The sequence below is a fragment of the Bacillus rossius genome (genome assembly GCF_032445375.1).
Source record: "Bacillus rossius redtenbacheri isolate Brsri chromosome 4 unlocalized genomic scaffold, Brsri_v3 Brsri_v3_scf4_2, whole genome shotgun sequence".
NCBI classification, from domain to species: domain Eukaryota; kingdom Metazoa; phylum Arthropoda; class Insecta; order Phasmatodea; family Bacillidae; genus Bacillus; species Bacillus rossius.
Genome location: NW_026962011.1, coordinates 43,715,281 through 43,729,898, shown reverse-complemented (window position 1 = coordinate 43,729,898; position 14,618 = coordinate 43,715,281). Strand labels below are relative to the sequence as shown.

General features: G+C 35.3%; 1 protein-coding gene across 4 annotated transcripts; it reads left to right on the top strand.

Annotated features, from left to right (window-relative positions):
* The first annotated feature begins 2,794 nt into the window (after positions 1-2,794).
* LOC134541900 (zinc finger BED domain-containing protein 5-like) lies at positions 2,795-12,130 on the top strand. 4 transcript variants are annotated; one of them, XM_063385634.1, is made up of 3 exons: positions 2,795-3,515; positions 6,684-6,734; positions 7,464-12,130. In XM_063385634.1, exon 3 carries the CDS (start codon positions 9,054-9,056, stop codon positions 10,806-10,808), a length of 1,755 nt encoding a protein of 584 aa, XP_063241704.1. In that variant the 5' UTR covers positions 2,795-3,515; positions 6,684-6,734; positions 7,464-9,053; the 3' UTR covers positions 10,809-12,130. The 4 variants fall into 4 exon arrangements, with proteins under 4 accessions (XP_063241704.1, XP_063241706.1, XP_063241705.1 ...); XM_063385636.1 differs by having other exon boundaries at positions 7,464-7,889; XM_063385635.1 differs by lacking the exon at positions 2,795-3,515 and adding an exon at positions 3,522-4,408.
* Positions 12,131-14,618: the final 2,488 nt, after the last annotated feature.

The window sequence follows — 14,618 nt, the reverse complement described above, 5'->3', positions numbered from 1 at the left end:
TCTGGAGATGGCCAGTACCGAAAGTTAACTGTTTTAGGGAGGCTCAGTGAGCGTGATCCTAAATTACACTTTACATTTACTTGAGGTTGCAGCGGGCAGGCGTATGCGTGGCGGTCTTAGAGAAAGCAAGTTGGCTGGAGTCGGCCAGTGCTGTAAATTGCGTGGTCCGCGACGCGATGCGGAACCACTAAGGAAAACGATCGAGATAAGCCCGGGTCCGCGAAATACACGCCGAGTCGACGTGAGCAGCAATGAAGTAAAAAAGGTTTGTATATTAAAGCGAGTATAGAATGAATGATCAGTGGAACAAAATTGAAGGCTGCTCACGGACACACGTCTTGACCCGGCGCAGAGTGGTTGGAGTCTGCCAATCATGGCCGCCTCGCAAGGGAGGGAAACTTTCACCTCCTTTGTGAGTCGGCGCCAACAACTTACATTAACTTAATTTTCTCTATTATAAGCTAAAAACACGTTCCAGGTGCCCAATTAAAAGTTTGCACCTGATAATTGGGTGCTAAGGCTTAACAAATGTTTTAGAGTATTTAATTATTTGAATTGTGGCATCAAGTCGGCGACTGTAAATTTATTAACATATTGTCTCCCTGTGAACTGTATTAGTGGGATTTCTCCTAATCCGAATTGATCATTGTCACGGGCACTTTAATTAAGGCCAGTCGCCGCAGTGACTGTTAATGTGGTTCGTTGTCTGCTCCGTGCGTGTGGTGCTCGCACGAAGTGGCTACGATGCACTTGTTTAATGCTTGTGAATTAATAATTGTGCCCTAGTGTCTTATCCCTTAATTGTTTTATGGGGTCGAGCCCCTGGGGTTTCGTGCCCTTAAGTTTATTTGAGTCTAGTGGGGTCACGCCCGACGCGCTCGCCTGACTCATTCCCGCTGGGCTAGGGGTGCGCTCCGAAAACAGGATCTGGTACTAGCGGTGCGGAGCACAGGCTTAGAGGCCATGGTCGGGACGACGTCAAGTTTATGTCTTATTTTTTCATTCATAAACCCACATTAACTAACGCAGTGGGAGGATGATATCACATCATGATTATCTACTTTGTCAGTCCGCATGCTGACTATGCAAAAAATGTGTATAATTATTTTAATATTAACCTTTGATCCATAATGATGACTTAAATGCCGATTTTTTCTTTTGGTGAATGCAATTGTTTTGGTTTAGATTGTGTTTGCTAATGATGTAGCTTACCAATCACTACTGTGAATTGATTCAGGGCTAACAACATAGTAACATAAGATGTACTATATCGCTGGTAACTTAAAACTATTTATTCTCCATCGTGTCCCTTGACAAAACACATTCGACAGTAATGATTATTGCACTACTTAAATTATATTCCATAATAGTATTAATTATACTTGACTAAATTTGATTTAAATGGTTCGAAATTAGATTGAACATATTTACCTATTGTTGCAGCCAAATATTGATTTAACTGTTTTCCAGAACGTTGGGGAACATACACAATTTCCTGGACAATCTTTGGATTTTCCTGAACCATTTTTAGAGTTACACTTTTAGTTACACACAATAAGTTCACCACATTACTTCCAGTGCATACTACCAGTGCAATAAATTGATAGAGTAGGCCTACCTATGTGTTTTATTTATTCGATGTCAAAATATTTCTTATCGACCGATAAGTGATAACAGACATCGTCTTTAAGGCCAAAGGTGTACTAGCTATATGGCTTCTAATCATTCTCAGTACATTTTACAATTTATCTGAGACAAGAATCAAGAAGTGATACTTACATAAGAGGTATAAAGTTGGATTTAGAGATAATCGAATGGCTTCCAGTTACCTGTTTAGATATGTATTAAGTATGTACCTACTAGAGATGATAGCCAAAAAAATAATCTTAAAAATATCAACATTTCAATTTAAATTATTTAAGAATTATATAGAATATTTATGTTTCAAACTTACGCTAATAGGCTTTTCAGAAAATGGCCTATACAGCATTTTCATTTCGGTGAAGGGGTATGTGTGGGTATGTTTGTGTGTGTGTGATAAAACAACAGCTATGCCAGCTATTTGCTTTCAAATTATTTCCTTTTGTTGGTGGGAATTATATTTTTTTTTAGGATTTTGCGGTTTTAACGAGGGTTGGGGGGGGGGGGGAGGTAAAAGAACCCCTTACCCGCAAAAATATTTCCTTGTGTATGCCCATTGTCAACTTAAACTTTCAAGAAATGCTCAAGATGATTGTCTGATGGAAGAGCATCGCAATGTAGATACATGTTTGAATTGAATCATTTTGAAGATTAAGCACGTACATATCATATTTTTAAAAAAAACTTGTCTAAAATAATGGGTACTTTTATGTTTACGTAGGTAGCCTTTGAAGTACTCTTTTAAAAGCAATCAATAATGGAACTATCCTCATAGGTTTATAATATCCGAAAGTAACAAAAGTATTTTCCACATCATTAAAAAAGTATTTAGGTAAAGCTTTTGATTTTTAGAATGCATAGATCTAGAATAATGAAAATAAATATTGCCTATTGAAAGTAAATATATAAACTATTCAAGCTATAATGTCTCATAAAACAAAATATGTTCTTGCAGGAATTAATTTCAATATTTTTTATTTATATTTTATCAGCAGGACACTGCTTATGAAAATCATTTAGTGATTTAAAATGCTTTAATTTTCTATATTACTACAAATAATTATATTAAACGAATCTTTTTTACGTAAATTTTAACATCGATTAGGGCATTTGAAGGTAATTTGAAATCTTCTGAGCTGACTACATATCTTTTGTCTATGGATTACTTGTTTAATCTTTGGCTTATTACTGAAATAGTCAATTGTTGAACAGTGGGGATTTGTATTTGTAATTTAATAAAATGTCGATATTATATTATTTTGGGAATATAAGTTGCATGAAAATTGAGCTAAATTACTAAACAACATTTCGCTATATATCTTTTGCTTTAGCTATCTTTATTGTTTAATCTCCATAAATAACCTCAAATATGTATAGTGTAGAAAATGCATCGGTAAGAGCTGAAAGTGTGTCTACTGGTTATAGTTGTAGGAATAAGAGAGTTGGTACAAGAAATCGAAGGCCTGTAGTACCGCCAGTGATGTTGGGCAATGACGCGCATTTGAAGAAAGTGTGGTGGAACTACTGGGAGGCCCGGTCATGGCAGCAGAGGCATCAAGTAGCTTGCTGGAGGTCTCAGGTAGTGGCATTGCAGTACGAAAATCAGATGTTACATGAATACATAAAGACGTTGCTGACAGGCAGCCCAGAAAACGCACCTCTCGAAGTGCCTTTCGCTTTTGATGAACGGTTATCCAGTCCGACCCCATCTCAAAGGTCGAAAAGAAACAGGAAGAGGAGGAATCGAAGGAAACGGAAAGCTAGAAATAAAGATCAATTATCTACCGAGTCTGATGACAGTGAAATGGATTCTGATGTAGACGAAGAGCTGTTAAACTATGTGGAACAAACCATTAGACATAGATTTAAACGAGGTAAGCATATTTCAACTTAAATGCGGACTTAATGTTAAAATTCTCGCGTCGAGGCTTTTTCGAAAATAAAAAATAAGTTTTGTAAAGTACGTTTCTCGAACACTAAAGACATTCCTCTATTTAATTACCCTGTAAACAGCATTTCTTAATTTCTACTGGTTGATACATGCAATGAAAATTCCTGGTAAATATGCATTGTACGGATTAGCGCCAAAAAAAATCGTACAAATATTAAATAACTTTCATTATATGCTCTTTTACGTCCTCTTTTCATAACCGCCTGCGAAGATAAAAAATTCCAAATACTTATGGAGATATCTAATTTTTTAATTATCATATTTGTGCGAAATTTGTTAAAAAAAATTTAAAATTCCGAAAGTACTTTTATTCTGTGCTCTTTAACTTCCTCTTTTCACTAAACCCGGCGGAGATAAGAAATTCCAAATACTTTAGGAGATATTGAATTTTTTAATTTTCATCCTGTGCACTTGTGCGGCGTTCATTTTGCTTGTTTACAAGTATGATTTTTTTTTTTTGCGACGTACGTGTATGGGGAAACCTAAGATGCACATAAAGTTCTGCCATCCCTGATTACACCCGAACAATTCACCTTCGGCCAACCTCGGGTTTATTTATTAATATTTATATTTCTCTGTTTATTTTAATGTAGCTATACTTACCTAACTAATCGTCCATAGTGTTTTAAAGTGTTTTAATGTAGTTGACCTAACCGACCACTTTAAATATTTGAATTCATTTTTCCTGCGCAAAAATAAAACAAATCCCGAAGTTGGCTGAAGGTGAATTGTTTGGGTGTAATCGGGAATGGCAGAAGTTTATGTGCATCTTAGTTCTCCCACGTGAACGACTACATCATGTAAAAAGAAAATTACGTGAGTTCCTACTGTTCATCCTTTGTCCCGGTTTGTTAGGTCAGGTCAGCTACATTATAAATACTTTAAAACTAAACAACCATTAAAATTAATTTTATTATTTAATGTCCGTTCAGTTTCAAAGTATTTATAATGTAGCTGACCTGACCTAATCTACCTTTGTCCCATTTTGTTAGGTCAGGTCAGTTACATTATAAATACTTAAAACTACTTATACAAGTAAAATTAATTGATATTATTTTTAATTTCAGTTTATTTTGAAGTATTTATAATGTAACTAACGTTACCTAATGGAAAATTTCTGTTATTTAGGCATTCACGCGCACACGGCAAAATATAAAATGGCTACAGTCGAATGATTACATACGTCTTGTATTGCAAAATAAGAACGGCGATAACTCCAAAAGTAATTGGAATTTTTTATCTCCGCAGGCGGTTATGAAAAGAGGACGTAAAAGAGCATATAATGAAAGTTATTTCATAGTTGTACAATTTTTTTTGGCGCTAATCCGTACACTACATATTTACCTAATTTTATTCTTTTATTTACGGAAAAGCAGCAATGCAAGAAAATTACTTTAATTTTCATGTAGTATGCCTAAAAATGCTGGACATAACAAAAACTTGCGATACAAAAGTGAATTACTATAGAAATTTAAATACAAAAAAAAAAATTCTACAGAACTTGACATAATTTGCTTGTATTGTGATTTTCAATTTTTTGTTCCAGGATCTTTCAACATACAAAATTAAAACAGTAAGCATCATGTACCACAGGATCAATGTACACAGGCTCATGCCAGTGGGATCAAGGGACAAACTTGGATACATGATACAGAACAATTACCAAGTTCTGTATCGTGTATCCAAGTTTATCATTTGATCTTGATGGCATGATCAGGTACACATTAGTCATGTACTACTAGGAAGCGACTCTTTTCTACGCTTCCTTAAACTGCATTATTACTAGAAACTTCCTATTCAAACTGAGTAAGGCACCAAAGAGAAACAGTTCTATGAGAAATATTGGATGACATAATAAGAATGTGTGCCTAGTGTAGACTCAGCACAAAAAGGAATGATTCATTTATAAAAATAAATGTATTGAATAAACTAGAAGTTAAACTTCAAATAAGGATTAATCAACACTCCTAATGACGGGTAGCTCGCTATAACAATAGGATAACTGTAGCATGAAACATTACAATAATTGAAATTACGGTAAATATGTAGAGTACATAGCGGTATTTGCGGGAAAAAAATTGTTAAAAATCCGAAAATACTTTTATTATATGCTCTTTCACTTCCTCTTTTCATTAAACCCGGCGGAGATAAGAAATTCCAAATACTTGAGGAAATATCAAATTTTTTAATTTTCAGAGTTGGGCGATATTTGTTAAAAAAAAATTAAAAATTCCGAAAATAGTTTTATTCTATGCTCTTTAATTTCCTCTTTTCATTAAACCCGGCGGAGATAAGAAATTCCAAATACTTTAGGAGATATCGAATTTTTTAATTTTCATCACAATACCTGTGCATTCATGCGGCGTTCAACATTGTTTCTTGTTTACAGTATGAAATATTTTTTTTCTTGTTTACCCGCCTCTAACTTAGGTGAGTTTTTAATGTTTCAAATTTTAATGTTTTATTTGTTATTTGGATATTGTTGCGCAAGTAATAAGTAAAAAAAAAAAATTACGTGAGTTCCTACTGTTCATCCTTTGTCCCGGTTTGTTAGGTCAGGTCAGTTACATTATAAATACTTTAAAACTAAACAACCATTAAAATTAATTCATATTATTTTTAATGTCCGCTTAGTTTGAAAGTATTTATAATGTAACTGACCTGACCTAATCGACCATTTTAATTAATTAGGCATTCACGAACACACTGCAAGATAAAAAAAATTGCGTCTGTCGAATGATAACACAGGTCTTGTATTGCAAAATAAAAATGGCGATATCTCCTAAAGTATTTGGAATTTCTTATCTCCGCCGCGTTTAATGAAAAAAGGAAGTGAAAGAGCTTATAAAAAAGTATTTTCGGATTTTTAACATTTTTTTTTCGCAAATATCGCTACACTACATATTTACCGAAATTAATATTTATAAACAAATGTCTGCAAAATAGCCATAATAAACAACATGTAAACATTCTGAATGGTTACAAACAGTAAAGTAGTTTAAGAGTGATGTATGTATAGGCTATCAGAAAAAATGATATAGAGTTTACTTGAATATGTTTTGCCTTAATTATTGATTTTTAAAATTTTCAGATAATCATCCCTTGCTTGAAAAAAACAAAGACCAAACTGGAGATCAGAAAGGTAAGTTAGTACTAACATAATAGTATATCTTTTGTAGTTTTAAAATGAAACCTTTTCTTGGTGTGCTTCTTTATATAATTTTGCATATAAATATAAACCACAGCTTCTCTACTTTCTTGATACTACAGTGCATGACGTTCTTTCTTTCCTTGTAATGTAATAATACATAATACATTCTATAGTTTATTTCCTCTTATTTATATAATAAAATTGTTATTTTATGAGTGGTGTTACCAGTTTTTATATTGTGCTATTCAAAAGTTATCATGGTTATTGTATATGAAAACATAACGCAGGTAACTTGTTGAAATGAACGGACACTATTGGTGAACAATATGGGTTGTAGCTTATGTGTGATTGGATAGTGAGCGGCACTAAGATCTTTGACCGCGAACTCGGATACAGTTCCTTTTCAGTCTGCTCAAAGTGGGCTGCAAATACCGAATTTTTAGCCGATGTGAAACGTGTTGGGGGTGTAGCCGTGAGCCAGTGCATTTTCTCAGGGTACTTAACATTTCTCCCAGCAGATGCATTCTTCCACTGTCGCATCATTTTGGTTTTTGGCAGGAGGGGAAATGTGGCAGACTTTGCTGTGCACCGGTTTTCCCGGGGCAGGCCCTTTTCCCCTACCCAGTCATTTCGTCAGTGCCTTTCGATGTCTCGTCATTGACCCAAGTGTCGAGGAGACCGCTCGACGGAAAGTAGATTGCGTGTGGTGGGGTTGTGCAGTGGATGCAGAGACGCTGCTGCAGCCCCCGGAGATGCTGGCGAGGAACCGTCTGGAGGAGATGCGGGAGCTGTTTGGCCCGGCGGCCCCCAAGCTCCTGGCCATGGAGACGGCGGTGGAGCTCACCTTCAACAGCAACTGCGACCGGCACCACCCCTCGCTGTGGCCGGTGGTGCCCCTGGCAGCACAGGCCGAGTAGCACCGGCACCCTGCACCGTTCCAGGGCTCTTGTTCCAACACTCGAACGACGGGACAGTGGTTGAAAGTGAATCAGAAATAGTGCCGATGTTACCACACGGTACTATATGTAGTGACTACTGGACATTTTAGTGAACAAAATGGCATTTAATTTGACAGTGGTGTGAGACATCATTTGTATATATGTGTACGTGAACTGAATTTTTTCAATAAAAATGTTTTATTATTTTTTTATACTTATAAAAATTTAAAATGTGCTATGTTTTTGTAAACTGTTCTGCTGCAGTTCTCAGTATTGAACTGCAAAAAGCTTGCACAACTGGTTAAAAAATTAAGGGTTTCAGAGTTGTTCATTTCAATACGAAATTTTATATACAGTAATAATGGATTATATAGTGTTATCATGAAGGTATAGCTGGGCAATTGGATAGAATAATTTTCACCCTGCTGGAACTTTTAATCAATCCTTCTTATAACTCATGTTGTGCATAGTTACTTATATTTGGCACATAGGGCAGCCTAGTTTATCAAGTCTAGATTTTTTTTAATCACTAATGGTTTCTAAAACTTCCATTTGTCAACACTACCACGTAAATAGTTTGTAAAAATTATATAGGCTAATAATCATTGGCCACTTTCATAATAAGATTGATTTTATTTCTGGTTTTCCATATTCAAAATAAAATTTCAGAAAAAAACATCCCTAATTCATAGGTGGGTGGAGGAGAGGTTTTCTTCCACTGTAACCCCTGGCTGTCTTTGCCTAAACCTTAAAATTCACTGACACAAATAATTTATGGAGGATAAAATTCACTTGAGTGAGATAACTGAGAACTGCAGGGAATAAAAAATTCAACTGAAATTTGCATATGATGAGATCATTGCTTTAATAGGTAGGTATATAATTCATACATTGTTTATCATGTATTAATTTTTAAAGTTGTTTATGGTTTTGTTGCTCTAGCTCAGTGGTTCCCAAACTTTTTGGTTCCACGACCCCCTTTTGGATACTAATTTTTGCTGCGACCCCCTTAAACATTTTTGGTACAGTGATAAAATTAAAACATAGAAATATTGTGCTACATTTTTTTATAAATTAAAAAAAAAAATAAGATGTGTATAACAAATATTTTTTTAGTCACTGAGCCATCGGAGCTGAAATATGTGAAGAAGTAGTTCAAACTGTCCCCAAAAGATGGCACACAAAGCCGTGATGGAAAACGGAGATAAACAAAGCACTGGAGAGTGCAGTGGCTCGAGCGAACTGTCGTTTGTTGCGTTAATAGTGTTTTGTTCGGTCACATATTGTTTGCGTTTATTCTGTCATGGATAAATTTGTTAAACGTGCGGGGCCTTAATTTTCTTACGATAAGAACGAAACAAAAAAGGCTAAGATGAGAAAGTACAATGACTGTTATATTAAGTACGGATTTACAGTGCTCGGGTATCGGCCACAATGTGTTGTGTGCAGCGAGTTGTTATCCGCCGAGAGTATGAAACCATCCAAGATGATTCGTCACTTGGAAACTAAACATTCAAGTTTGAAAGACAAGCCAGTGGACTTTTTTGAGCGAAAATTAACTGTTCTAGTCGGTCAGAAAAACTCGGTGTCTCAGTTGAGTAGCAATAATGTGAGTAAAAATGCTTTGCTAGCATCGTATCAAGTAGCTTTACGAATAGCGAAGAAAGGCAAGCCACACACGATTGCTGAAGATCTCATTCTACCGGCCGCTCAAGACATGCTTTCAACAATGGTTGGTCCGGAGGCAGCTAGCAAACTGTCCAATGTTCCATTGTCAAATAATTCAGTGGGGAGGCGTATTACTGAAATGGCTGAAGACTGCAAGAACCAGTTGAAAGAAAAATTGCAGAAAAGTGAATTTCTTTCTATTCAAGTAGACGAGTCTACGGATGTATCTAATTTGACAGAGTTTATGTGTTTTGTTCGCTACGAAAATGATGACGGTGTGGAGGAGGACATATTATTTTGCAAACCTTTGCCTGACCACGCAACAGGTGAGGAAATGTACAAACTGTTTATTTCTGCCACCGCTTCCCTTAACATTGACTGGAAAAAGTGTGTTTCGATCTGTAGTGATGGTGCCAAAGCACTGACAGGTAAAAAAAGTGGTTTCGTGAAACTTCTAATGGCTATTATGCCTAAGGCTGTCTGGGTACATTGCTTTCTACATCGTCAGGCATTAGCTTCAAAGAACATGCCCATCGAACTGAAAGAAGTTTTGAACGATGTCGTTAAATCGGTAAATTTTATAAAAAGCAGGCCATTACAGTGTCGATTGTTCTCACAGTTGTGCGAAGAAATGGGGGCGGAATACAAATGCCTCTTACTGCACACAGAAGTTAGGTGGTTGTCACGTGGGAAGGTGTTCTCTCGAGTGTTCGCTCTGCGCACTGAGCTTAAAGCATTTTTTCAAGTTATAAACAAAGACTTTGTTGGTTTGTTTGACAAGAAGGAGTGGCTATTAAAGCTTGCGTACTTGGCGGACATATTTCAACATCTTAACGATCTGAATATTACCTTGCAAGGTAGAGACAAAACTATCATTTTTGCCCAAGACAGAGTGAATGCGTTTGTAAAAAAATTGGCAGTGTGGGCATCCAGGGTTGAGAAAAAAAATTTAGAAAACTTCGAATTGGCACACGAATTTCTTACGTCCCTTGATGAACGCGATGAAGATTTTCCTGACGTCAGCGAGCTGTCCAAACTGATTGTTACACATTTGACGGGTCTACGAGAGCAGATCATCGACTACATTCCCGAAGATGAACATACCGATTTGAGGTGGGTGCTGAACCCTTTTAACGAGCATTCTGTTAACCAAGCGGACCTAAGCCCACATATCCACGACAAACTTATTGAGTTGTCTTGTGACAAGACTTTGCAGCTGTCTTTCAGCACCAAAGACGTGGACAAGTTCTGGCTGGATAGAAGAACCGAATATCCGAGTTTGACTACGGCAGCCCTCAGAATTATTATGCCCTTTGCAACGTCTTACCTCTGCGAGCTGGGGTTTTCAACACTGATTAATAGGCGTCTGCGAGCAGAAGATTTTCACTTCAAGTCGAGCTCGAGCGAGTTTGCTAAAATACTCGCGAGTATCGAGTCGAGTTCGAGTTTTTTTTTTTAAGTTTATTGCACATAAATTTACTGTGATGAAGTAATAAAATGTGAGAACTTTTGAGAAAAATATGGAAATAAAAAAAGAAACCATTATCATTGTTAGCCTACTAAATAGATAGACCTACATTAAAGGTCTGCGAGCCTAAGAATTTTACTTTGAGCCAAGCTCGAGCGAGCCTACTTGAAAGTTCTCGAAGCTTGAGCTTTTGTGATACAGTTACACTTTTGGGAAATTATTTTTACCTTAAACTTAGTAGGTATAATGTTTGAATAAAGTATTAAAATGAAGTGGGCTTATTAATTTTGGGTAACTATTTACAGAGTGCTTTTATAATTTGCACTGCTAGGAAAAAAAACATGTTTTCCATTGAATCTAACCTGTTTCCATTGGTTCATTAGTAACTGATATCATCCAACTAACATAACCACAGTTTACAAGTACGTATATGTTTGTGTAAATGTAACATATCTTTGGAATAATTTCATCCTTGTCAATTTTTCTGGAGTCCTTACTGAGCTTCAACTAACTGAGCACCAAAAATCATGTTGTTTGAAAAGTACATTCACATTGTTTCAACATTTCCACTTTTCGGCACAAAAATTCTGAGAGAGATTGTCATAGAGTATTAAATTCTGTTCTTCAATCTATCATGCAGAAAAATAATTTGTTCTGCACGTTCAGGAGTTAAATTAGCTCTACGATTAGAGATGGTGTTTACAGCAGAAGAGAAGCGTCTCTCGCTGGCAACCTGTGTGGCTGGAATGCTTTAGTAAAATTCTTGGTAAATATGTAGAGTCGCGGTATAAGCGGGAAAAAAATGCTAAAATTCCGAAAATACTTTTATTCTATGCTCTTTCACTTCCTCTTTTCAAATCAACCGGCGGAGATAAGAAATTCCAAATACTTTAGGAATATTGAATTTTTTAATTTTCATCACAATACCTGGGTATTCATGCGGCGATCAACATTGTTTCTGGTTTACGAGTATCTATTATGTTTCTTATTGGACAATTTTGTCACGTGACAGTTCCGTGATTGGCCAGTATTCAAATGAACCAATACGTGATTATTTATTTATTTATTAATGTTCCGTCGGAGGTATCGCAACGTAGGTGAACGACTACATCATTTCCTTCTAATGGCAAAGGAAATGTACCCGCCTCCAACTTAGGTGGGTTTTTAACGTTTCTAATTTTAAAGTCTTATTTATTTGGATATTGTTGCGCAAGTAATAAGTAACAAAAATATTTTACGTGAGTTGTTAATGTTCATTATTTGTCCGGGTTTGTTAGGTCAGGTCAGTTACATTATAAATACTTTAAAACTAAAGAACCATTGAAATTAATTCACATTATTTTTTATGTCTGCTTAGTTTGAAAGTATTAATAATGTAACTGACCTGACCTAATCGACAATTTTATTTATTACGCATTCACGAACACACGGCAAATTAACAAAAATGGCGTCAGTCTAATGGTTGTACAGGTGTTGTATTGCAAAATTAAAAAATTCTATATCTCCTAAAGTATTTGGAATTTCTTATCTCCGCCGGTTTTAATGAAAAGAGGAAGTGAAATAGCATATAATAAAAGTAATTTCGGATTTTTAGAATTTTTTTTTCGCAAATACCGCTACTCTACATGTTCAAAATTAAAAAATTGGATATCTCCTAAAGTATTTGGAATTTCTTATCTCCGCCGGTTGATTTGAAAAGAGGAAGTGAAAGAGCATAGAATAAAAGTATTTTCGGATTTTTAGCATTTTTTTTTCGCATATACCGTTACTCTACATATTTACCAAATTGTTTAACCTCAAAATTAGTGTCAAATATCTGTAACTTGTCATTAAGTTTAATCAATTTAAAGTAATAAAAATAGAAGCATTTTACTTAATTCAATTTACACATGCAAAAAAAACTTACGCACAATAAACCTACATGGAAATTAAAGTCTTTTTCAATGTCCTGTAGTCTGAAATATGTTTACTCATATCATCAAATGTAGAGCTGTACTGAAGAAGCCGATTTTGCCAATATTTAGTTGAATCGGCATTTCTGCCAACTTCCAATACTCTTGTTAATTTTCGGCCGATATTACTGAAAAACGAAAGAGACTGCCATAACCTAAAAATCCACGAGTACCCCTTTCACTTTTCGTAGTAGTACTGCATTCTTTCAGATCACATTATTTCTTAGCAACATGTGCCAACCGTACAAATCAAGATTTAACATCTTTTTTTTTTCAATAATGTTCTTTAATTTTAATATGTCCTAAATAAATACATTACCATCACGGTAAATACACATCTCGGTTATTACGGTAACTATAGTGCAAATGTGGTAACTATCATGCTTCTGCAGTAGTTATGGTATCTACAAAGAATCTTGTTCTTTTTATGGTAATTATCTTAAGATAACTATTGGAATTGTACTGTAGTTATGGTACATCATCCATATTTCTTCGTAAGTTGTTGTTCATTTGTCTTTTCTTCATATTTATATTTACGTGCGCCATAACTGGCAGGAACTTTCATAAAAATTTTAAACGGGACTTTATATCACACATTTAATGGCGTAAATGATGAGACCCCGGACAATTTAAACGCTTTTTACAGTAAAATGCGGGAAATGTTTCCGCATAAAGCGGGAAATACTTCCGCATAAAGCAGGAAAGTGATACATTAATGCTATGCGGAAAATTAAAGAAGTAAAAAAAATTAATCACGGAAATTCGTAAATCCCGGGTACGTAAAAATGATGTGTTCATGTAAACGGTCGATCATGTTACATTATAAAGTAAAGGATAATAGTGTTGTAAGACTTTTATTCCGATATAATGAGAGTCTTTTTTTTTATAGCTACAGTGCAAGAAAAGCTCGCTCGAATTTCGAGTTGTTGAAAAGCCACGAGCTCGAGTTCGAGTATTACTAAAAAACTCGACTCGAAACTCGAATTTCGAGTACTCGCAGGTGTCTACTGATTAATATAAAAACCAAGGCGAGAAATCGGCTGGATGTGGAAGATGATCTTTTTTTTTGTATCTCAAAAATTAAGCCAAACCTAGAAAAACTTGTTAACGAGAAGCAGGCACATGTGTCGCACTGAAGCCACATCAGTTCCTTTTTTTTTACATATTTGCTATTTTTTTATTTAAAAACTTTATAACTGTAGCCGATGTAACATACATCGCAGGCCCAGAAGCCAAGAATTATGTAGCTGATTTATTTTGTATTAATCTATAATTAATAAATAGATATATTGAAAGTTTGAGAAGATATTTCATTTTTAATTCACCACAATCGTCTTTAGTGTTTAGTAATTAGTTTAATGGTAAATTAGTATTTATTTACTTTTAAAGTAAATTAATTTGTTTTAGGCAGAACTTCATTTTTTCTTTCGTTACTCTATTCGAGAGTATTTTTCGACTTTTTAAAATTATTTTGGAAACCTTTCGCGACCCCTCTCGAAACGATCCGCGACCCCCAGTTTGGGAACCACTGCTCTAGCTTAAGTTTCAATGTATATCTGTCATTCATGTATCATTACAAGATTAGGATATACATATAAAAATAACATAGTAATAGCGGTTTTCAATAGTGTGGTTAAAATAAAACATATACATTAATGCCAAATGTTATCTGCACAACTGACTACTGCTAAGGCATGTTATGTTTTAAAAGTAGGTTGATTTCGAATACAAAAGAAACACATTTTTTAACTCCTGTGTAGTGGTGAAGTCCTCCGAAATGTTATAACCTGCTACAATTAGTCAATTTCAAACACTGCCTAGTTGAGAGCATTGCTTTGAATATAACTTT

Bases quoted from the DNA above. Each gene is read 5' to 3' on its own strand.
- LOC134541900 (XM_063385634.1), top strand. From the start codon at position 9,054: ATGAGAAAGTACAATGACTGTTATATTAAGTACGGATTTACAGTGCTC.